General features: G+C 34.5%; 1 protein-coding gene across 1 annotated transcript; it reads left to right on the forward strand.

The window, feature by feature from the left end:
* The first annotated feature begins 900 nt into the window (after positions 1-900).
* On the forward strand, positions 901-20,193 carry LOC132558174 (transient receptor potential cation channel subfamily A member 1 homolog). The gene is made up of 16 exons (XM_060222707.1): positions 901-980; positions 3,965-4,111; positions 4,939-5,050; positions 5,160-5,296; positions 5,900-6,021; positions 7,551-7,681; positions 7,720-7,753; positions 8,260-8,357; positions 8,868-9,040; positions 10,028-10,154; positions 12,149-12,280; positions 12,398-12,598; positions 12,855-13,043; positions 13,457-13,525; positions 14,426-14,605; positions 15,245-20,193. The coding sequence occupies exons 1-16, from the start codon at positions 901-903 to the stop codon at positions 15,425-15,427; spliced, it is 2,115 nt and encodes a 704-aa protein (XP_060078690.1). The 3' UTR covers positions 15,428-20,193.
* Positions 20,194-20,824: the final 631 nt, after the last annotated feature.

Raw genomic sequence — 20,824 nt, forward strand, 5'->3', positions numbered from 1 at the left:
CCTGTAATTAGCAAAATTGTGTTTGTCCCCTTTTTTGAATAATGGTATCACTAATGCATGTTTCCACATTTTAGGAAAAACCCCAGTTTCCAGAGAGGATCTAAAGATGAGAGATAGTGGGAAAGCTACTGATACTGCTGTATTTTTTAACATATTATGACTGATTGTGTCTATACCAACAGCTTTATTCACATTTAAAGATTTAAGTATGTCAATTACGTCCCTCAATTCAAAATGTATATCTGATATTGTCGAGTCTGTCCGTAATTCTACCGTCGGAGATTCTATATTAATGTCGTCTATAGTAGAAATGGAAACAAAGTAATCATTTAAAATATTAGCTTTGCCATCATCGGTCATTTCAATGTTGCCATGAGTATTTCTAATAGGGGGTATAATGTTTGATTCGTCTGAAGATTTAACTAATTTACGTACAATTTTCCAAAAATTTCTAGGATTTGAATTCGAGTATCGATCTAAAATTCCATTTATATCAGCATAAAAAAATTCTTTTGTTCGTTTCTTCAAGTTATTCACATGATTACGTTGTTTCCGAAAGTTAGATAAGTTGTTGTTGGAGCGGTTTGATTTATACAATTTCAACAGTCTATTCCTTTTCCAAATTTCACGTCTTAAATTTGAGTCAAACCAGGGTTTGTCATTAGGTCTAACGGTCACCGTCCGAGTCGGTATACATTCCCTAGCTATGTCTAGGTATCGCGTTGTAAAAATTTCACACATATCGTCAGGAGAGTTAGCAGTCGCAAATAAGTCTACCCAGTCCGTATCGTTTAATTTATTATTAAATAAGTTATAATTTGCGTCATTGTAGCATCTTATAGTTCTTTCATAAGTCTTCCTAATACTAGTCCTAACTGTCAATTCAACCGTTGTCGCGCTATGGTCAGAGATGTCACTGTCTATATCTATTACGTCGGTGTAGCTAAAACTGCACGTGTCAGACAGAATAATCGGGTCAAGTAAGGTCGAGCTTGTACGTCCTACACGTGTCGGTCTTTGAACGATATTCGATAGATTAAAGGAGTCAAGGATATCAACAAATACATGATTATTATTAATAGTTAAGAGGTCAACGTTGATATCACCAACGATTACTACGTGTGAAGTTTCATTAAAAGCCGTTTCAATTGAGTGTCGGAAGTAATACCAGAAGGAACGATCACAATTAGGAGGTCTATACACAGTACAAAGAAGATATTTTTGCTCTGAAAACTGGAGTTCTGTCCAAATAATTTCACCCACCCGGAATTCCAAATCAGCTCTGTGACGGGTGCACAAGAGCCTGGAAGCGTAAACAGCTATCCCCCCACCCGGAGACCCACGATCTTTACGGTATACATCATAATCACTAAGGAGTATATTAGCGTCTACGGTGGAGTTATCAAGATGAGTCTCGGTGACACAGACAATATCATAATCTAATGCTATATTTTCTAGAAATGATAATTTGTTTTTCAGACTTCGAATATTTAGATGAAAGATAGAAATGTCGGTTTTCTCGATAGGGCCGGGGTTAGGATGGACATCGTTACATGACAGGATGAGAAGTTGTAAAATTAATAGAAAGCAAGAGTTGTTAGTAATGGCAGACAGAGTAGCGTGAATGGCTAATAATAAAGAAGTAATGATACTCATTAAGCTAGACCTACATCTTGTAAACAGTTTACTGATAGAAATAAAAATGAAAAAATGTAATGTAGTATTTATACCGTGTATCCGTTGGTAGAAGCAACCAATAGCTACTCTATACTGCATTAAATCATTACCCATCATCATCAAAAATTACATAAACAATAGAGTAGACAATAGAGTAGCCATCAGGTCCATCTACCAAGGTTTTATAGCCAATACACCCAGTAGTAATTCTTACAAGGAAAAGAAAAGAACAGAAAAGATACAAGATAGAAAATAAAGGAAAATGACGTAAAAAATCGTAAAGAGAAAACATGGTTTTCACAAGAGTATATCTGTGTATGGCACGTTGCGTGATGGAGAACTTAGATAATTACATTTAGATAAACACTTTCAGATATAACATCATAACAATATGTACAGGACAAGTAAAAGTGTATAATATATCACTAGACACAGACCAAAGTTTGTAATATATCATCAGACACAGACCAATAATTGTAATGTATCATCAGACACAGACCAATATTTGTAATATATCATCAGTCACAGACCAATAATCTGTAATATATCATCAGATACAGACCAATATTTGTAATATATCATCAGACACAGGCCAATATTTGTAATATACCATCAGACACAGACCAATAATTGTAATATATCATCAGACACAGACCAATAATTGTAATATATCATCAGACAAATATCACATTTGCCATGTGCAATTAGTCGCATACTCATACTAAATTTGTAATATCTTATTAGGACATATATCTAATTTATAATATATCACTTGACACATACCAGAATGTGCAATAAATCGTTAGGCACATATCAAAACTTGTAAGTTTTCCCTTGACACATATCAAATTAGTTTTATTCCTATAGTCGTATATCAAGACTTGTTATAATGCTGATAGTCACACATCAACTTTGTAATATATCACCAAGGCCATAGCAAGTGTGTAGTATTTCATTTGACATATACAAAGGTTTTTTTTTATATATATCATTAGACACAAACCACATTATTAGAATTAAATATTAAGAGCCATTTAAATTCAGACGGAAATTTGTAATACATTTTTCGACACATATCAACTTTGCCATATGCCACTTGTCACATACGAAGTTTGCTATATATCATAATACATACCAAATGTGTACTATTTCATTAAATTTATACCAAGGTTATTTTTTGTCTTTAGACACAGACGAAAATTTATATTGTATCATTAGACACATATCAAATCTGTTATATGCCATTTTTCACATACCATGTTTGTAGTATACCATAATACATGTCAATTGTGTTCTATTCCATCAGACTTCAATCATTTGTAATATTTCTTTAGACATATATAAATTTTATAACATATCATTAGATACATACCAAAATTTGTAATACATTGTATATCATTAAACACATACCAAAAATTGTAATACATTGTATATCATTAAACACATACCAAAAATTGTAATACATTGTATATCATTAAACACATACCAAAAATTGTAATACATTGTATATCATTAGACACATACCAAAATCTGTAATATATCATTAGACACATACCAAAAATTGTAATATATCATTAGACACATATCAAAAATTGTTTTATGCCTTTAGTCACACATCAAATTTTTAATATATCTTGTGTATTATTTCATTACACATAAAAAATTACATGTATACACAAAAAATTGCACGAGTACACAAAAAATTACATGTATACACAAAAAATTACATGAGTACACAAAAAATTTAATGTATACACAAAAAATTACAAGAGTACACAAAAAATTACATGAGTACACAAAAAATTCCATGTATACACAAAAAATTACATGAGTACACAAAAAATTACCTGTATACACAAAAAATTACATGTATACACGAAAAATTGCATGAGTACACAAAAAATTAAATTACACGAGTATACAAAAAATTACACAAGTATACTCATAGACAATACTAATATTTTATGGTTAATTGAGTGTAATAGGTAGATATAAATTATTTGTGGGTATAAGATATCGTAGCAGGTTATGTTTTGTGATGTATATGTACTTATAGTAAAAATAGTAGTTATAAGATTACTAACAAAATTGCTTCATATATAGAAGTGAAATTAGTCGGCCAGTATACCAAGGTACCAACTTCATGGTGGTGCTTGATTTTGTTGTGATTGAAAAACACTTATCATAAATAACTGTTTAATATTTCAAATGTTTTTAGAATAGAAATAAAGAGCTCTTGTGTTGTTATGGAAGAAAACTATAAGAATTAATGTTTGTTTTTATCCAGTATTGTCCGTGAACTGGTTTTGAGAGATCATTCTTCTGTGAATGATGAAGATGAGGACTCAAACACAGCACTACACTTGGCAGCAGAGTGTGGCCATGCTAAAGTAGCTGGTGTACTGTTAGATAATGGAGCTGATGTGGCAGCTAGGTAAGTAGTCCTTAAGCTAGGGGTGATGTAGTGATGGAGGGGAATTTTGAGACAACTTTTAAAGAAAGAATCAAAATCTGGATCGTGTGGATGTGAAAATATTCACTTTCATAATGAGATTCTCTGTGACAATAAAAGGACTCTTGTCTGTCATTTTATTAGAATTTCATTTCCACCTAAAGCCATATAACTCTAGCTAAGATTTTCACAAAAATTGGACGACCGATATTGGAGAGTCAAACTCAATTGGGAATTTTAAAAAAATCTGCAGACAGAACTTCCATTTTACCTAGACTTTCTACCATAGATTTGAAAACAGGTATTCAGTTTTATTTCATGGGTATGCTTCTTAACAAAGCTATCAGTTAAATTTTCCTACATCTCGTTGTTTACCAGTGGAAGCATTCATGTCACTGATACATCTAGCCTTGGATGTACCTTAATATTGTTTGTTTTCATACAAGAGGCAGTTTAAGATTAAACGTCATGTATTCACATTTTCCTTTTGTAAGCATGATGTATTCACATTTTAGTCCTGTAGACATTGTGTATTCATATTGACTCCTGTAAATGTTATGTATTCACATTTTAGTCCTGTAGACATTGTGTATTCATATTGACTCCTGTAAATGTTATGTATTCACATTTTAGTCCTGTAGACATTGTGTATTCATATTGACTCCTGTAAATGTTATGTATTCACATTTTAGTCCTGTAGACATTGTGTATTCATATTGACTCCTGTAAATGTTATGTATTCACATTTTAGTCCTGTAGACATTGTGTAAGCATTGATTCCAGTAAATGTTGTGTATTCATGACTTCAGAAACTGTAATCTGTGGACACCACTAGACTCGGCAGCTGCCAAAGGTTGGGTGAAGACCTGTAAAGTTTTATTGGAAGCTGATGCCCCAATCAATCCCATGGACAAAACCAAGGTATCTAGTCAAGTATAAATGTAACAAAGTTAACATCATATTTGGATCATTGAGGTGAAAGTGATTAAAATGTCTTATTGAATTCAACATGATTGACTGTTGGTTACAGACAACACCTCTACATCTTGCTGCCCGCTATGGACATTCTGGAGTGGTGGAACTGCTGATTCAGTGGAAGGCCAATATCCAGCAAAATGACTCAAACAGTGACAATTGCCTTGACTTGGCTATCGACAACAATCATCCGTATGTACAGGATTTAATATTAGGGTTAATTGGGAAGTCTGTAGAGGTCGTTGGTAAGGTGGCTGAGAGAGAAACATTGGAGGGGAGTGGGCGGGGTGGGGGTGGGGGGTCGCTGCTTATAAACATGTTAATAACCAAAGATTTAGATTGATCAATTATCTTAATCTAATGTTTCTCTGGTGATGATTAATGTTCAAATTCAAATATCCTTGTGATTTTGTTTTCAACTATTATTAATTAACAAAAACTTCCCTCCGGGTCATTGATATCAAGGTTACTTAACTTTGGCTAATCATGTATATCTTGTATATAAGTCACAGTTATAAAGATGTGCCCCTTACTATGTATATTTAATCACTTTGCAGAGAAGTGGCCCTGACAATGTATATTTGATCACTTTACAGGGATGTGGCTCTGACAATGTACATTTAATCACTTAACAGAGATGAGGCCCTGACAATGTATATTTGATTACTATTACAGGGACATGGCCCTAACAATGTATATTTAATTACTATTACAGGGACGTGGCCCTAACAATGTATATTTGATTACTATTACAGGGACGTGGCCCTAACAATGTATATTTAATTACTATTACAGGGATGTGGCTCTAACCATTATTAACTCAGAAATGTGGGAAGATGCTCTAAGAAATGAGACTTCAGAGCTTGGTACAGATGTGAAGAGCACACCAATGAGAAAACTAATTAAGAAAATGCCAGGTGAGATATGGAATTAAAGTATCTGCATACCTTACATGAGTATGTGGAGAAATGTCACCATACACTGAGATCTACCTCATCCCTACAGGGAAGTGATTTAGATTGTATGTCCTAGTACCTTGTAGTATACCCAAGTTCATTTATCAATTTTGTTATGAGGTGATTTATATGTGATTGAAAAAGTAAAGCTGAAAGGATTATTCCTCCTACAGGCAAAGATCTGTTCAAAGGTAAAGTTCAGCTTGTAGATGTCAGAGATCCAACTGTATCAGTTCTAAGCTTGACTGATGGTCTTACTGTGCTGGTGATAGTTCCTGTCCAGTGAGTAGCTGCATCTGTCAGCTCTGCCTGGACATCAGTCCATATCTAGTACATATGTTTATTACAGAACATTTCTGTGTAATTTGTATCATTCCAACCAAGATATCTGTATATGACTATCTTTATATTATAACATTTCCACTCTCCCATGATATAAATCAAATGGGAGTATACCAAAGAACACCAATCATTCAGTCGTCTAGGTGAAATGTCCACCAAAAAGTGATCATGGCTGTAGATGTAAACGTAATATTAATGTTCTGTGTTGCATTCGCCAACAGATCCTTACTACGCCAAATTCTAGTATGGAGTCTGCATATTACCATTTACAATGATTTGGTTGAATTAGAAATTGATAATTGATGTCTCTTTGGTAAACAAAACTGGCCACCAGTCATTTTCACTATAGTGTCAATATACAGTGTACTAACATATCTGTAGTTGTTGGACTTCAGAAAGACCCGCACAAAAAATCAGTAATTCTAAAAAAAAGTATCAAATTATTATTAAACAAATTTATTGTCAAACATGTAATTTTGCCACAAAATTATTATTATTGCCAAAAAATACTTAATTGGAAAGTTTGTCAACTTTGTAAAATAATGTAATTATAAAAAAGATTGTGAGAGTTTAAACTTTTATATCATTAAACAAGTCAAATTTATGACTATTTCATACAATTGTTATTTATGATGACACAAGGAACTTTGTTATTACGACTGTTCTCAGATAAGGACTTGCTGATGATGTCAGTGTCTGGTTAAGTGGGAAATTTAAACAGCGTGTTCATGGTTTTTGTTTTGTTTTGATTTTTTTTATAGATAATTGAGGACAGAAATATAAATAACGGGTGCCATGAATTTTTATCTTCCACTCAGATTAGCTTCATATCCACTGTATGCTCCATTTTGTAACAGATTGTTGTTTAATTGTCTACACTAGACACATATCCACTGTATGCCCAGTTTGGTAACAGATTGTTGTTTAATTGTCTACACTAGACACATATCCACTGTATACCCAGTTTGGTAACAGTTTGTTGTTTAATTGTCTACACTAGACACATATCCACTGTATACCCAGTTTGGTAACAGTTTGTTGTTTAATTGTCTACACTAGACACATATCCACTGTATGCCCAGTTTGGTAACAGATTGTTGTTTAATTGTCTACACTAGAGATGTATCAGTATGTGTTGTATTTCACAGATGTTGCTGAAGTTGTATTTAACAAGTGTATGACTGACAACAAGAAAAGTTTCGAACACCGTGACTATAAAGTCACATTTAATTACGAGTTTCTGGACGATGTTTACTCGCTGGCGACGTGGCTGGCGACAGTTTGGTAACAGATTGTTGCGACACATATCCACTGGAGACTGGACCGAGTGAAAGTGGTGGATCATCTGATGGTAAGTATAAACAACAATTAACAGACTTGGTCAAAAATTCCTTGTTAAACAATCTCGTAATGTATCTGAGAACAATACATTTGTATCCAATCACAAATAGAAAACTTCTTTTTTTCCTGCATAAAACAATTTTTGTTCAATGTCATATTCACTTTAAAAATGTAAAAACAAATATTTTTAGCTCTAAAACCAAACTTTACCCTGTTTTTTTAATTTTTGCCTCGTTAGCTGATGAGGCAAAATTAAAACTACAGCAAGGGTTTTTCTTACATTTGACCTTTATCTTTGAAAAAGTGATGACATTTGACCTTTACCCCTGACATGTTGACGACATGTAAATTTTATCCCTGAGATGTTGGTGACATTAGACATTTACTGTCAAAACACTGAAAACATCAGATTTTTACATCTGAGACATTAACCACATCTAATTTTTATCATTGATGACATTTGACCTTTACCCCCTGAGGCACATGTATTAATGACATGTAACCTTCACCCTACAGGGAGTGTATACAATGAGGACTTTACCCTGTCCTCCTCAGCCAAACCCTACACAACTGACTCCAGTGAGATGAAGAAGAACCACCCACTCATGATAATGGTAAGTTTACGCAGCATTGATGGTCTAATTGTTCTTCCATTGAAGTGTTTCTTGTATAGAATGAATGAACAGATTTTATTTAATTTGGTGAAGGAATGGATGGTGTAAGGAATCTACTGTAAATGGAAGGAGTGGCCTCTCTAGGACAGGAAAACCTTTCTGTACAGGAAATTCATTTTTGATCTTTAAAAGTCTCTCTCCTTCATTACCACAAAGAGAATTTTTAATGTATAGAATGTGTGTTTCCTGTCTGCTAAGGGGTGAAACTCAGTAGGGAAATAGCTGTAACCGCCATGTGTCAACAAAGCAATAGTAACCTTTTCTGAAGATGAAAAGTCGTTTTAGTGTATAAAAGGATGGTGCTGAATTGTGGGTGCATCCTCATCCCTGGATGTGAGATCCTGGAAATGGAACGCCTCTTATCTTATCATGCCACATCATTAAAAATGTATGTACTATAAATATTGTTTGTGACATTATGTGAATTTCATCATGATACCTGTTTCCTAGGTGACATCCAAGCGAGAAGACCTTCTGGCCCATCCACTGGTAACTTCCCTTCTCCGACACAAGTGGAACAGCTTTGGTCGTGTATTCTACTATATCAACTTTGCTATTTATGCTGTGTTCCTAACCTTCCTGACTGGCTATATCCTGGCCAGCAATGCTCCATTCACCTACAGGTATGATCCACTCGTACTTGTACTGATACATAGTTACCTCCCCTTTATAATAGTCTCTCAGCTTTATACAGTTAATTGCCCTCCTTTATGATAGACTGAAGGATTTCTACAATTAGTTTCCCATTTTTATGATGGACTCTTAGAGTAATATCCCCTCCATACAATTATACTGACATATGTTTACAGTTACTTCCCCTCCTGAATAAGCTTGTGAACTTCTTGTGTTTAGCCATCAACAGAAGAAAGGAGCTCTTGTTGTTTGTTTGTGATGTATATTTATAAAGAAACAAGAACTACAGTTGAAACTTCTTGTCTCGAAATTGCTTAAGTTGAAATTTGGTTTGAGTCGAAATAATTTCTTCTAGTCACAAAATTTTTTCATTCTATTTCTTTGTAATTTTAGTTCGGACGACTCAAATTTATTGAGTCAAAATTTCATTTGAGTCGAAGCTTTTTTTCAGTCCCTTCAATTGTAAAGCGAGGAAAAAGTCATTCAATGTCTCAAAATCAATTTTTGTCAAAACATCGACACATTATCTGATGAAATCAGTCGATACACACGAGTAGAAAATTGCCTTTACACAACACATGCTTAATTATGGTGTATCGGTCCATCGTATACATATCTCTGGCAATTAATCACCAGTTTAATTATCCAGTTAAAAGACAAGACAAGAAAACATTTAGCTTGGTCGAATGCATCTTTAGAAAAGACCAAAACAAAACTGTCAAACCAGTACAAACCTTTTCTAATGAAAATTGCCCACAATTCCAAGGGAACTAGTTTTTGAACTTGTTTACTATGTGATTGGGCACTTTGCTAGATTTAGCACTTGGACAATGCAGTGCTGATAGTGTTTTGTTCGCTGTCCTTGTGTTACGTTGAAGTTCAAAAGATTAATAGTAGTCAAATTAAATTGTCCTTTATAAACACCAGAGTATAATGGAGTATAGTTGATCATCAAAGAGTTGTCTGTTTACTTACAGTACTACCGGCAATGTCTCCTGTGAACTTGTGGCTAGCAGCACGACTCCGGTACACCGACAACACATATTTGCTAAAATTGGAAAATATGTCATCATAGCTTTAGCAGCATGGAATCTTCTTCGTGAGGTAGGTGGTGTCTTTGTGAGGTACATGGTGTCTTTGTTAAGTTTGTGATGTCTTCATGAGGTAGGTGATGTCTTTGTGAGGTATGTGGTGTCTTTGTGAGGTACATAGTGTCTTTGTGAGGTATGGTGTGTCTTTGTGATGTTAGTAGTTTTTATATGAGATTGTGTTTGTGTGTGAGGTACATGATGTCTTTGTTAAGTTTGTGATGTCTTTGTGAGGTATGTGGTGTATTTGCAAGTTTGTGATATCTTTGTGAGGCACATGGTGTCTTTGTGAGGTACATAGTGTCTTTGTGAGGTACATGGTGTCTTTGTGAGGTACATAGTGTCTTTGTGAGGTGCATGGTGTCTTTGTGAGGTACATAGTGTCTTTGTGAGGTACATGGTGTCTTTGTGAGGTACATGGTGTCTCTTTGTGAGGTACTTGGTATCTTTGTGAGGTACATGGTGTCTTTGTGAGGTACATCGTGTCTTTGTGAGGTACATGGTGTCTCTTTGTGAAGTACTTGGTGTCTTTGTGAGGTACATGGTGTCTTTGTGAGGTACATGGTGTCTCTTTGTGAGGTACATGGTGTCTTTGTGAGGTACATGGTGTCTTTGTGAGGTACATGGTGTCTTTGTGAGGTACATGGTGTCTCTTTGTGAGGAACATGGTGTCTTTGTGAGGTACATAGTGTCTTTGTGAGGTGCATATTGTCTTTGTGAGGTACATGGTGTCTTTGTGAGGTACATGGTGTCTTTGTGAGGTACATGGTGTCTTTGTGAGGTACATGGTGTCTCTTTGTGAGGAACATGGTGTCTTTGTGAGGTACATAGTGTCTTTGTGAGGTGCATGGTGTCTTTGTGTCTTTGTGAGGTACATGGTGTATTTGTTATGTACATTGTGTCTTTGTGAGGTGCATGGTGTCTTTGTGAGGTATATATGGTGTCTCTTTGTGAGGTACATGGTGTCTTTGTGAGTCTCTTTGTGCATGGTGTCTTTGTGAGGTATGATATGGTGTCTTTGTGAGGTACATGGTGTCTTTGTGAGGTACATGGTGTCTTTGTGAGGTACATGGTCTTTGTGAGGTCTCTTTGTGTATATAGGTGAGGTACATGGTGTCTTTGTGAGGTACATGGTGTCTTTGTGAGGTACATGGTTTCTCTTTGTGAGGTACATGGTGTCTTTGTGAGGTACATGGTGTCTTTGTGAGGTGCATAGTGTCTTTGTGAGGTACATGGTGTCTTTGTGAGGTACATGGTGTCTCTTTGTGAGGTACATAGTGTCTTTGTGAGGTGCATGGTGTCTTTGTGAGGTATATAGTGTCTTTGTGAGGTACATGGTGTCTTTGTGAGGTACATGGTGTCTTTGTGAGGTACATGGTTTCTCTTTGTGAGGAACATGGTGTCTTTGTGAGGTACATAGTGTCTTTGTGAGGTGCATGGTGTCTTTGTGAGGTACATGGTGTCTTTGTGAGGTACATGGTGTCTCTTTGTGAGGTACTTGGTGTCTTTGTGAGGTACATAGTGTCTTTGTGAGGTACATGGTGTCTTTGTGAGGTACATAGTGTCTTTGTGAGGTGCATGGTGTCTTTGTGAGGTACTTGGTGTCTTTGTGAGGTACATGGTGTCTTTGTGAGGTGCATGGTGTCTTTGTGAGGTACATGGTGTCTCTTTATGAGGAACATAGTGTCTTTGTGAGGTTTATTGTGTCTTTGTTAGTTTGTGATATATTTGTAAGGCACATGGTGTCTTTGTGAGATACATGGTGTCTTTAGGTTTGTGATAATATTTGTAAAGTTTGTGATTGCTGGGAAAGTTTGGTATGTCTGCTTTACATAAGGGAGGTTGTTCATACCATAATGTACTAGCTATAATTTGATCACTGCAACAAGTGCTGGGATACAGTTGTAGGAGTATGTTAGGGGCTTTAATCTTTAATGATAGCTTTTCTTGTATCTGATGACATGAAGTTCTTTTTGATGATTAAAAAATGTTTTTTTTTGTCATCGACAGTTGCTACAGATATACCAGGCCAAACTGCAGTATCTGGGATGGGAGAACCTCATCGAGTGGCTTACCTATGTGTTCGCGCTCCTGCTTGTTATCGACTTCCAGGAATGCCAGAGAGATACAGGCTTCAGATATGTGAGTAAAATTTATTTCTTGTACACCATCTCTTTGGTTGTTTTGGGACAGTAACTGGTGGTGACCATCATACAACATTTTTATTGTCAGTAATCTGTAATTACTTTTGTTCTACAGGACTGGCAGTGGTCCCTGGGAGCCATCGCAGTATTTTTAGCCTGGATTGACCTGGTTCTTTTCCTCCAGAAGTTCCCACGGTTTGGTATCTACGTTGTCATGTTCAAGGACATCCTAAACACCTTCATCCAATTCTTCCTCGTCTTCTTTCTCTTCATCGTTGCCTTTGCCCTTGGCTTCTATACTGTACTTCAAAACCAGGTACCTTGTGATATCATATGGTGATTGTAAACTCTTGGTTACATAATTCATTATCTAGGAGATTGAGTGACATGAATCAGTAGGATATTAATGAGGAAGAAAAGATTCTCAACCATTCTAATGTTTATATAATTGTGCTACTTTGTCGTCTTCAGAGATATAGAATAAACGGTTTACACTTTGGATGTCTTTGCTGTATTTAATATTCTTAACCATCTCTCCATATTAGTTATTTTATAATCTTGTCTACCTCTAGGTACCCTTCAAGACGTTTGGACAGGCTTTAATGAAGACCTCTGTGATGATGATTGGTGAATTTGAGTTTGATTCCATTTTCAATGGAAACCATGCCGATCACACCGAGAAAGTTTACCAGGATACAGTGACCTACATTTTGTTTGTTGTATTCATGATCATCATGTCCATCATCATCATGAACTTACTGGTGAGTAGCCTACCCTGTAATCTGACAGAATATCTGACCTTTGGTATTTTAACATTGTAGTTCAGTTTGACTCAATATCTGACCTTTGGTATTTTAACATTGTAGTTCAGTTTGACTCAATATCTGACCTTTGGTATTTTAACATTGTAGGTCAGTTTGACTCAATATCTGACCTTTGGTATTTTAACATTGTAGGTCAGTTTGACTAAATATCTGACCTTTGGTATTTTAATTTAGTTGGTCAGTTTAGTGGAATGTCTGACCTTTGGTATTTTAACACTTAAGGTTGGTTTGACTGGATATTTGACTTTTGATGTTTTAACACTGTCAGTCATTTGATTAGATATCCTTTGATTTCTTGTCGACTAAATAGTGAGTTTAGATAGATATTTATTGATCTTTGAATATTGTAGGTTGGTTTGGCTGTAGATGATATCAAGGCAGTACAGGAACAGGCTGCACTCAAGAGGATGGCTATGCAGGTACGTAATTCCTTGGCCAAATCTTACGCTCAACTGACTGAGCGAAAGAGAAATTCTCTCTTTTTGGCTGAGCAGTATGTTACAACAGTTACTACTATATAGTATTAGAGTTACATTGAGTTTTAACCAGATTCATGAGATGATAGGATTACGTTTAATAGCATGCCATACATTATCACTTGAATGAACTTTTTAAATAGAGTAATTAACATGTTATTGTTGTCCCAACATTATCTATACTGATGGTGGTGTTGCTCTGTACATGGTAAGGATGTGTAACACAAAATGATTCAAACACATCACATGACAATACTGAATAATGAATGCGTGACCTCTAAAACTCTAAAACTAGCTCTTCAACTATAACACTGTTCTGTTGTGTTGATGTCTCTCCTATTAGCTCTATGGTGAGCTTATACTTTTCCTTTGACTTCAGTTTTTGAAGTATTTCTGTAGCTCTACATTTTGTTTTGCACCTTGCCTATTTTACATAGTAATTCTAACTCATTTATCTGGGATCTAGGAGTCATACTGAACCATTTATCTGGGGTCTAGGAGTCCAACTTAACCATTTATCTCTGGTCTAGGAGTCTTATTGAACCATTTATCTGGGGTCTAGGAGGCCTACTGAACCATTTATCTGGGATCTAGGAGTCCTACTGAACCATTTATCTCTGGTCTAGGAGTCCTATTGAACCATTTATCTCTGGTCTAGGAGCCATGTATGTTTAACTGTATATTTATATTAAATGTATGCTGTAATTTAGAAGTCTTCCCAGGAAAAAAGTGATTCTGTTTCATTGGTTATACTGTGTTTAAATAAAATCAAACCTTAATTTAGTTTAATTTTATATGGTTGGTACCGCTGAATTTTACAATCACTGATTGCTCTTGTTTTAGGTTGAACTTGCGCTTGACGTGGAGAGAATTGTTCCGGAATTCATACGAAGGAAATTTGTCACAAAAAAGCAGACAATCCGTCCCAACCAAGGTTGGAAAAATCCCTTCAGTCAACTCGCTAACATGGAGGCTGGAGATCTGTCTTCTGCAGCCATCAATAAAGCTCTCAACCCAGATCTGGTGAGTGTGAAATAAAGACATCAAGTTTTTTATGAAAACTCGTCACCCCTGACAACAACCAAACTACTGTCTGTTACTTTCTTTTGTGTGCAATTTGTGAAAATCAGAATCAAGAAAATCCTAATTAAACATAAGTAATGAACACCAACATTGATAGTTGTATTTTTATAATAATGACTATTATGACTATTTACAATACACGGAGATTTACAGTGTTGTTTAATTCTTTAACTGAGTTACCATTATATGAAGCCATGCAAGCAAAATAGCAGTGATTGACCTTCACTTTACAGTCCAAATAAAACCACAAGACACCTGATGAGTTTGAATGTTAATTAGACGAGTTCATTCCTCCAGGTATTGTGTCATAGGCTGTTAACAGGATAGTTTCAGGCTATAAATAGATTGCTACTGAACTATGTTCTAGAAAGAGGCCTATGTATCCTTATATACCGCTAATCCTTAGAACTAAAAACCAATGATTTTCTTTGTTCTGTGATAAGACCACACCTGACTTTGGTCAGAATTAAAAAGGATCAATATTAATAGTAAGATGTGACTGTGGTTATGCTGAGAAGGTATACACCAACATGAAGCTATTTTGATGTATAACTGATAAAATGTGTTGTTTGATTACAGGATGACATAGAGAAAGTACAGGAGGGACAGGAACAACTCCAGAAAGACCTCAATAAGTTACGCTTCTCTGTGAAAGAAATGCGCTCACAAAATATCAAGCTAGAGAGTATGTTGACAGCACTCCTGACTTCACAGAACATCAAGTGGCAGGAGGAGGATTTCCAGGACACAGAGGCATCTTAGATATCAGGGTCACTCAAACTCTTACTCTCCTGGTTATCAAGGTCACTCAAACTCTTAGTCTCCACTTTGTCAGAATCAGTTAAACTCTTAGTCTCATGGTTATCAAGGTCACTCAGACTCTTAGTCTCCTGATTATCATGGTCATGCAAACTCATAGGGCACTTACACATAAGCAGTTGAAACGGTTGAACCAGTTGAACGTTTAAGTAAATTGCCAGGTGAAGATCGGGACCAAGACTGGACTGCGGAATATTTGGCATGTGCATTTTGAGGAGTCCAGCTGTATCTGTCCGAAACTAACTTGCTGAATATCATTGATTTTCAAAATTTCAGCATTAGTAGTTGAGTCGTTGCACTCACATATTTCTGGGAGCATTGTGTTATAAAAAGTATGAGTGAAATGGATGGTATCCTAATTTTAGTTAATTGATTTATACTTGACAGGAAAATCAGAAACATATATTTGGTACAACATCCCATGCATGTGCGTTTGTATATAGTGAAAAAATTCCAAGCCACCTGAACTGTTTCAACCTGGTTACATGAATATGGCCTTAGTCTCCTGATTATCAGGGTCATGAAAACTCTTAGCCTTTTAAAGTGTCACTTCCATTGTTGGAGAGCTCTGCCCAGACTAATAATGATATGGGTTACTGTGATGTTATCTGATTAATCTGGTCACAAATAGTTTTATAGCGGAAATCATCAGGGTTGTTTAATTGTACAGGAAAAACTTTGGATTTTTCTAAAAGAAGATCCATTATGAAGAAAGTAAAAATGATTTTAGTGATGTTGGAGAAGATTGGATAGAATTGAGTTTTTCTTATCTGTCCACTGATTCTGATTGGACACTTTATCACTAATTAATCGTGAATGGCTGTAACTGTTGTAGGGAATGGAGACAGTGATTTTACTGTAGTATTTTTTCTATAAATTATATGTATTGTTGTTAACTTTTGTAACTTTTGATTTGATACAATGTACTTTACAAATTTCTGGTTGTTTGTATTATAGACTGATGCCTTAGTGGGACAAATCATTACTAATTTTAGTAGGCCACAGAGGTGTTTACCTATATCTACTTATCATGGCTACAACATGGTTTAAATGAGGTTGTTGTTTAGCATGAAACGATACCAAATAAATCTGTCAAAATAAAATCTTCATTTTAAATTGACAAGTAAAATGGATGTTGATAGAAATATTTATAGTCTTTCATATGTAATAGATCTAGGAATATTCATTAATTCAGATAACTATAATCTGATATACAATATATAACCAGTGATATACTCCTATTGTATAAGGTTGAGCCTCTTGTTTTGTTTCCCATGACCTTAGGTGTGATAATGTAAAGATTTCCCCTATTTACTTACATGGTTGTATAAACTATGCTGTAGTGTATAGAGATGGCAGACCTCTATATTAATACAGTTGTTGGTGTTGTTGTGTAAATAGGGAAATATATTCCATGGTGATTAACGCTATAATAGAGAGCTGGCAATATGGCATGTTAGATAAAAGGTTGACTTACTAGGAGGTTTTGTCAGTTGCACTGTTGTTGGTTTGGAAATAGAAAAACAAATCTGCATCATCATGTAATTGTGACAGAGAAAAGTGTACCTCTTCAATGGACCCAAGGCTTACCAGTCTGCCATTCTAACTTCTCCAGTCAAGTGGATCCCTGGGAAAATCCCTCAAGTGTGAATCTAGAAGGTGACCTTAATCCCATGTACAGTTCACACCTGTCATCAATCTCAGTACTAGACAGTTTATTAAATGGGCAACTATATGTGTCTATATGTGTCTTTATGAGGGAGATAAGCTTTGGCTAAATCAGGTCGTATATCCTCGATAGATAAAGTTTATTATTATAACTATATAAAGGAAGAAAAGTGCACTCTTAATGAGCTTTACCAATTGTTAATTTTATAGATATTGATCACTGAGTTAGATGTGGGAAACTTTGCCTAGAATGGATTATGTATGATCAAAGTTGTGGAGTACCATGTTATGTATCTTATGGTCTGATTTTAGTTTAATGAGTAGTCATGCGATCAGTTTATAGACTGTATGTAGGGTACTGGGTAGTCACATGATTCATTTCATAGTCTATTTATGGGATACATTGTAGTCATGTGACTCTGTTTATAGTCTATTTATAGGGTCCATGTGGTCATGTGATGCAATGGCTTTTGATGCATACGTAGTCAGTGCCTTTTTGTGTTTTATTCTACAATATGAGACATAATATAAAATTTTGATTGTATATAAGTTCTTACATAAGATTTTCTTTCTTTATTTCAAATTTATTTCAGAATATCACATTGTCATGATAATTGGGCAACATGTAGAGCCAGTGAAAGCCCTCTCCATCAGATGGCATGTTTTTATTTAGACAAATTTGTGTGCTTTATAGAGCTGAGAAGTTGATATCTATGTAAGTTTATGCAATTTTTCATCAACAACTTACAGAGTATTCTAAACTGTCTTTCAGTAGGTTTGCCTTTATATATAATAAGTTGAATTCTGGCTCCTTTGTTGTGTCAGTGATTTTTGTTGTGTATATGTAGAGCCACATTTCAGGGCATTGGTTTTAAAGTTTAGATGTACCTTATAATGTGACAGGTAAGCATTATATCTAATGGTAAATATATATATAGGTTTATCATGGCAGGTCTATCTATCTACTTCAACTTGAAAATGGCCATCTTTGTTTTAACACCTATCACTTACTTTTCTCAAATGGGAAGCTGGTTTTTTAAGAATTTCAAATGTCTTTATATCTGTATGAAGGAGTCTATATGTTTCGAATTAAAATTGAATTTTACCACTTGATATTACGCACACCTTTGTGTATTATTTGTATAAATGGCTACCTTTCCATGATGTAGACACATTGTATTTCTGTAAAAATCACATAGTTTTACATACTAGTTAAGATCTGTTGACAGTGGTAAATTTTTACTGCAAGTTGGCATCCATATTGAACATAATATAATGTACTTTACATTTAATATCATGAGTCACATCATTATTAGATTTACTCATTCAGAACAAAAACTGCTGTAATATCTATACTGAAATAAGCCTTGGCCATTTGTACATGTTTCAGACCTTAATTTGTTGACAGGCCTATCTCTAGACATCTTTTGGAAATAAAAAAAAACATTATTGGGCTTATTGAAATGTATATATATTATTATATCTTCTTGATTCAAATAATCTATTTTTGAATTATGCTCCGATTCAATCGACCAGGTTTTGTCTGGATCACATTAATTATATTTATCAAATTGTAACCTTTTCTTTTTATATGCATTATGAACTATCAATCAATAAAGATAATTTTGTACAGATATATATATATATATAATTTATACTCATTCACTGTACTTTTGTGTATGAGTGCAGTATTCACTTCGGGATACAGGTCTTAGAAGCTAAATTCTGTTTTAGGTTTTGTTTGTTAGACAACAATAACCTTAGCAGTGTGTATCAATCACACCAAGAATTATGTCATAAGGTACACAAAAACCTGTATAATAATCTATATGGTACCTGTATCATATTAAATGAGGGTTGTACTAGTGTATTCCAATCTTACTTGAAACACTATTATCAAAACTTATTTATGAAATTTTACTATTTATTTGATAGTTATCAAAACCAGTATATATATATATCTATTGACCATTATGCAAAAGAATTTGATTTAAAAAATAAGAGGTGTGGGATTTTTGTCTTTATTACAATGCCTCCTACCTCTTTGTTACAGAAGTTATTTCTGATTACCATATTTCCCTACCCTAGTGAGAGAATTTTAGACTCTAGATTAGTTAACATTCCTGTAGTTTTACATTTACTAAACACTTTTTAAAAACTTTTTGTTTTCTATTTTTAAGGGTAATGTTTGTTATTTTTGTTTAGGTTGGACCACTTCTTCAGATTGTAATGTTTTTCTGTTTCAACTTTTTACAAGTTTCTGACCACCTTTGTTATCTTCATTTTTTATGTATTATGTCGCATTTTTTGAAATACTGATTTGTCATTTTACCAGTTAGTGTACATTTAGTACCTCTTTATATTTGATACTGAAAAGGAGAAAGAAACGAAATGAAGCTGTTTATAAACAAAGTAAAATATTGACTGAAAAACAGTCATTTATCCTGAAAAGAAGACTTTTGTTATATTTCAGACCAGTATCAATTTCCTATCAAATCAACTTGATACTTAGCAAAGCATAAAGTAATTAAGTCTTTGTTACGAAAAGTCTTCAAGTAATATTTCATATACATATATAGTTAATCCAGTTTTACTGTAGATTTATAGACTAATTTTTCTGTTCTTTTTTTAAAAAAAAACAAGTATGAATTATACGTACAGATGTTATTATGAGATAATTATGATTGGTATTTTGCTCAAACAATGAAATCCATGGAAGTTATAGTTCTGACTAGGGAGTTATCTTATGCTGTGGATGTTCTCTCATTAAATGGACTATTTTCTGTAGGTGAACTTACACTTTAAATATATTTTATGATATTATTGTAATCAGGATGGTTTCATATGAACTTAACTACATTGTTATTTGAAGACATGTTTTTTAACCTTGAAATCTTCTTTTGATCAACAAGAGATAGAGGTGAAATTAGTAGTGGTCGACAGTGACAAAGTGTTGATTATATGTGATATATAGAATTATACAATACTATTGTACATGATTTATTGTTTGTCTGTTCTGTAGGTAATAAATATATATATAATTTGGTTTTTGCTTCATTTTTTACTCTGGTGGGTTTTTTTTTCTTCTTAAAATGCAAGACAGATTCTTGTAATGGACATTGACAAACAACTAGTAATTATCCCCCACTCAACAAAGTTGACAGGGGATATCCAAATGGGTTCCGTCCGTCCATTCATCCTTCTGTCGTGCATTGGCATGCTGCTTTCATGATATCTTTTGAAAGACTGGTAGGATTTCGATGAAAATTGGTTGGTAGACTTGTTACGTTAAGTCCTTGTCCAAGTTTGATTAACAAGTCTGATTAGAACAGCGAATTCTGTGCATATTTAATGAGGCTGACTTGCAGACTTGTTACCTTAATTCCTTGTTCAGGTTCGATTATCGGCAAATTCTATGCACATTTCATGAAATTGCTGTGTCCTGATTGGCTGATATCTTTCGGCATTCTAACTGAGTGCTTTCCGCACCTTATCTTTTGAAGGAAGAAGTAAATTATGACGAGACTGGCTAGGTAGACTTGTTATCGTAATCCCTTGTTCAAGATTGATTCGGCAAATTCTGTGCATATAAAATGAGGCTGCTGTAATCTGATTGTTTTTTTCCAGTTTTCCATGTTGCTCACTTGAAATGTATCTATTTTACAAATGAAC

Source organism: Ylistrum balloti, unplaced genomic scaffold, assembly GCF_031769215.1.
Source record: "Ylistrum balloti isolate Yb309-2 unplaced genomic scaffold, AGI_CSIRO_Ybal_v1 Utg370766, whole genome shotgun sequence".
Lineage (NCBI taxonomy): Eukaryota > Metazoa > Mollusca > Bivalvia > Pectinida > Pectinidae > Ylistrum > Ylistrum balloti.

What these genes read in the sequence shown, in the direction of transcription:
- LOC132558174 (XM_060222707.1), top strand. Translation starts at nt 901, where the DNA reads ATGGTCAGAGATGTCACTGTCTATATCTATTACGTCGGTGTAGCTAAA. An exon ending in AGACAGAATAATCGGGTCAA is followed by an intron (nt 981 to 3,964) that starts GTAAGGTCGAGC and finishes GTTTTTATCCAG; the next exon opens with TATTGTCCGTGAACTGGTTT. An exon ending in TCATCATCATGAACTTACTG is followed by an intron (nt 13,044 to 13,456) that starts GTGAGTAGCCTA and finishes TGAATATTGTAG; the next exon opens with GTTGGTTTGGCTGTAGATGA.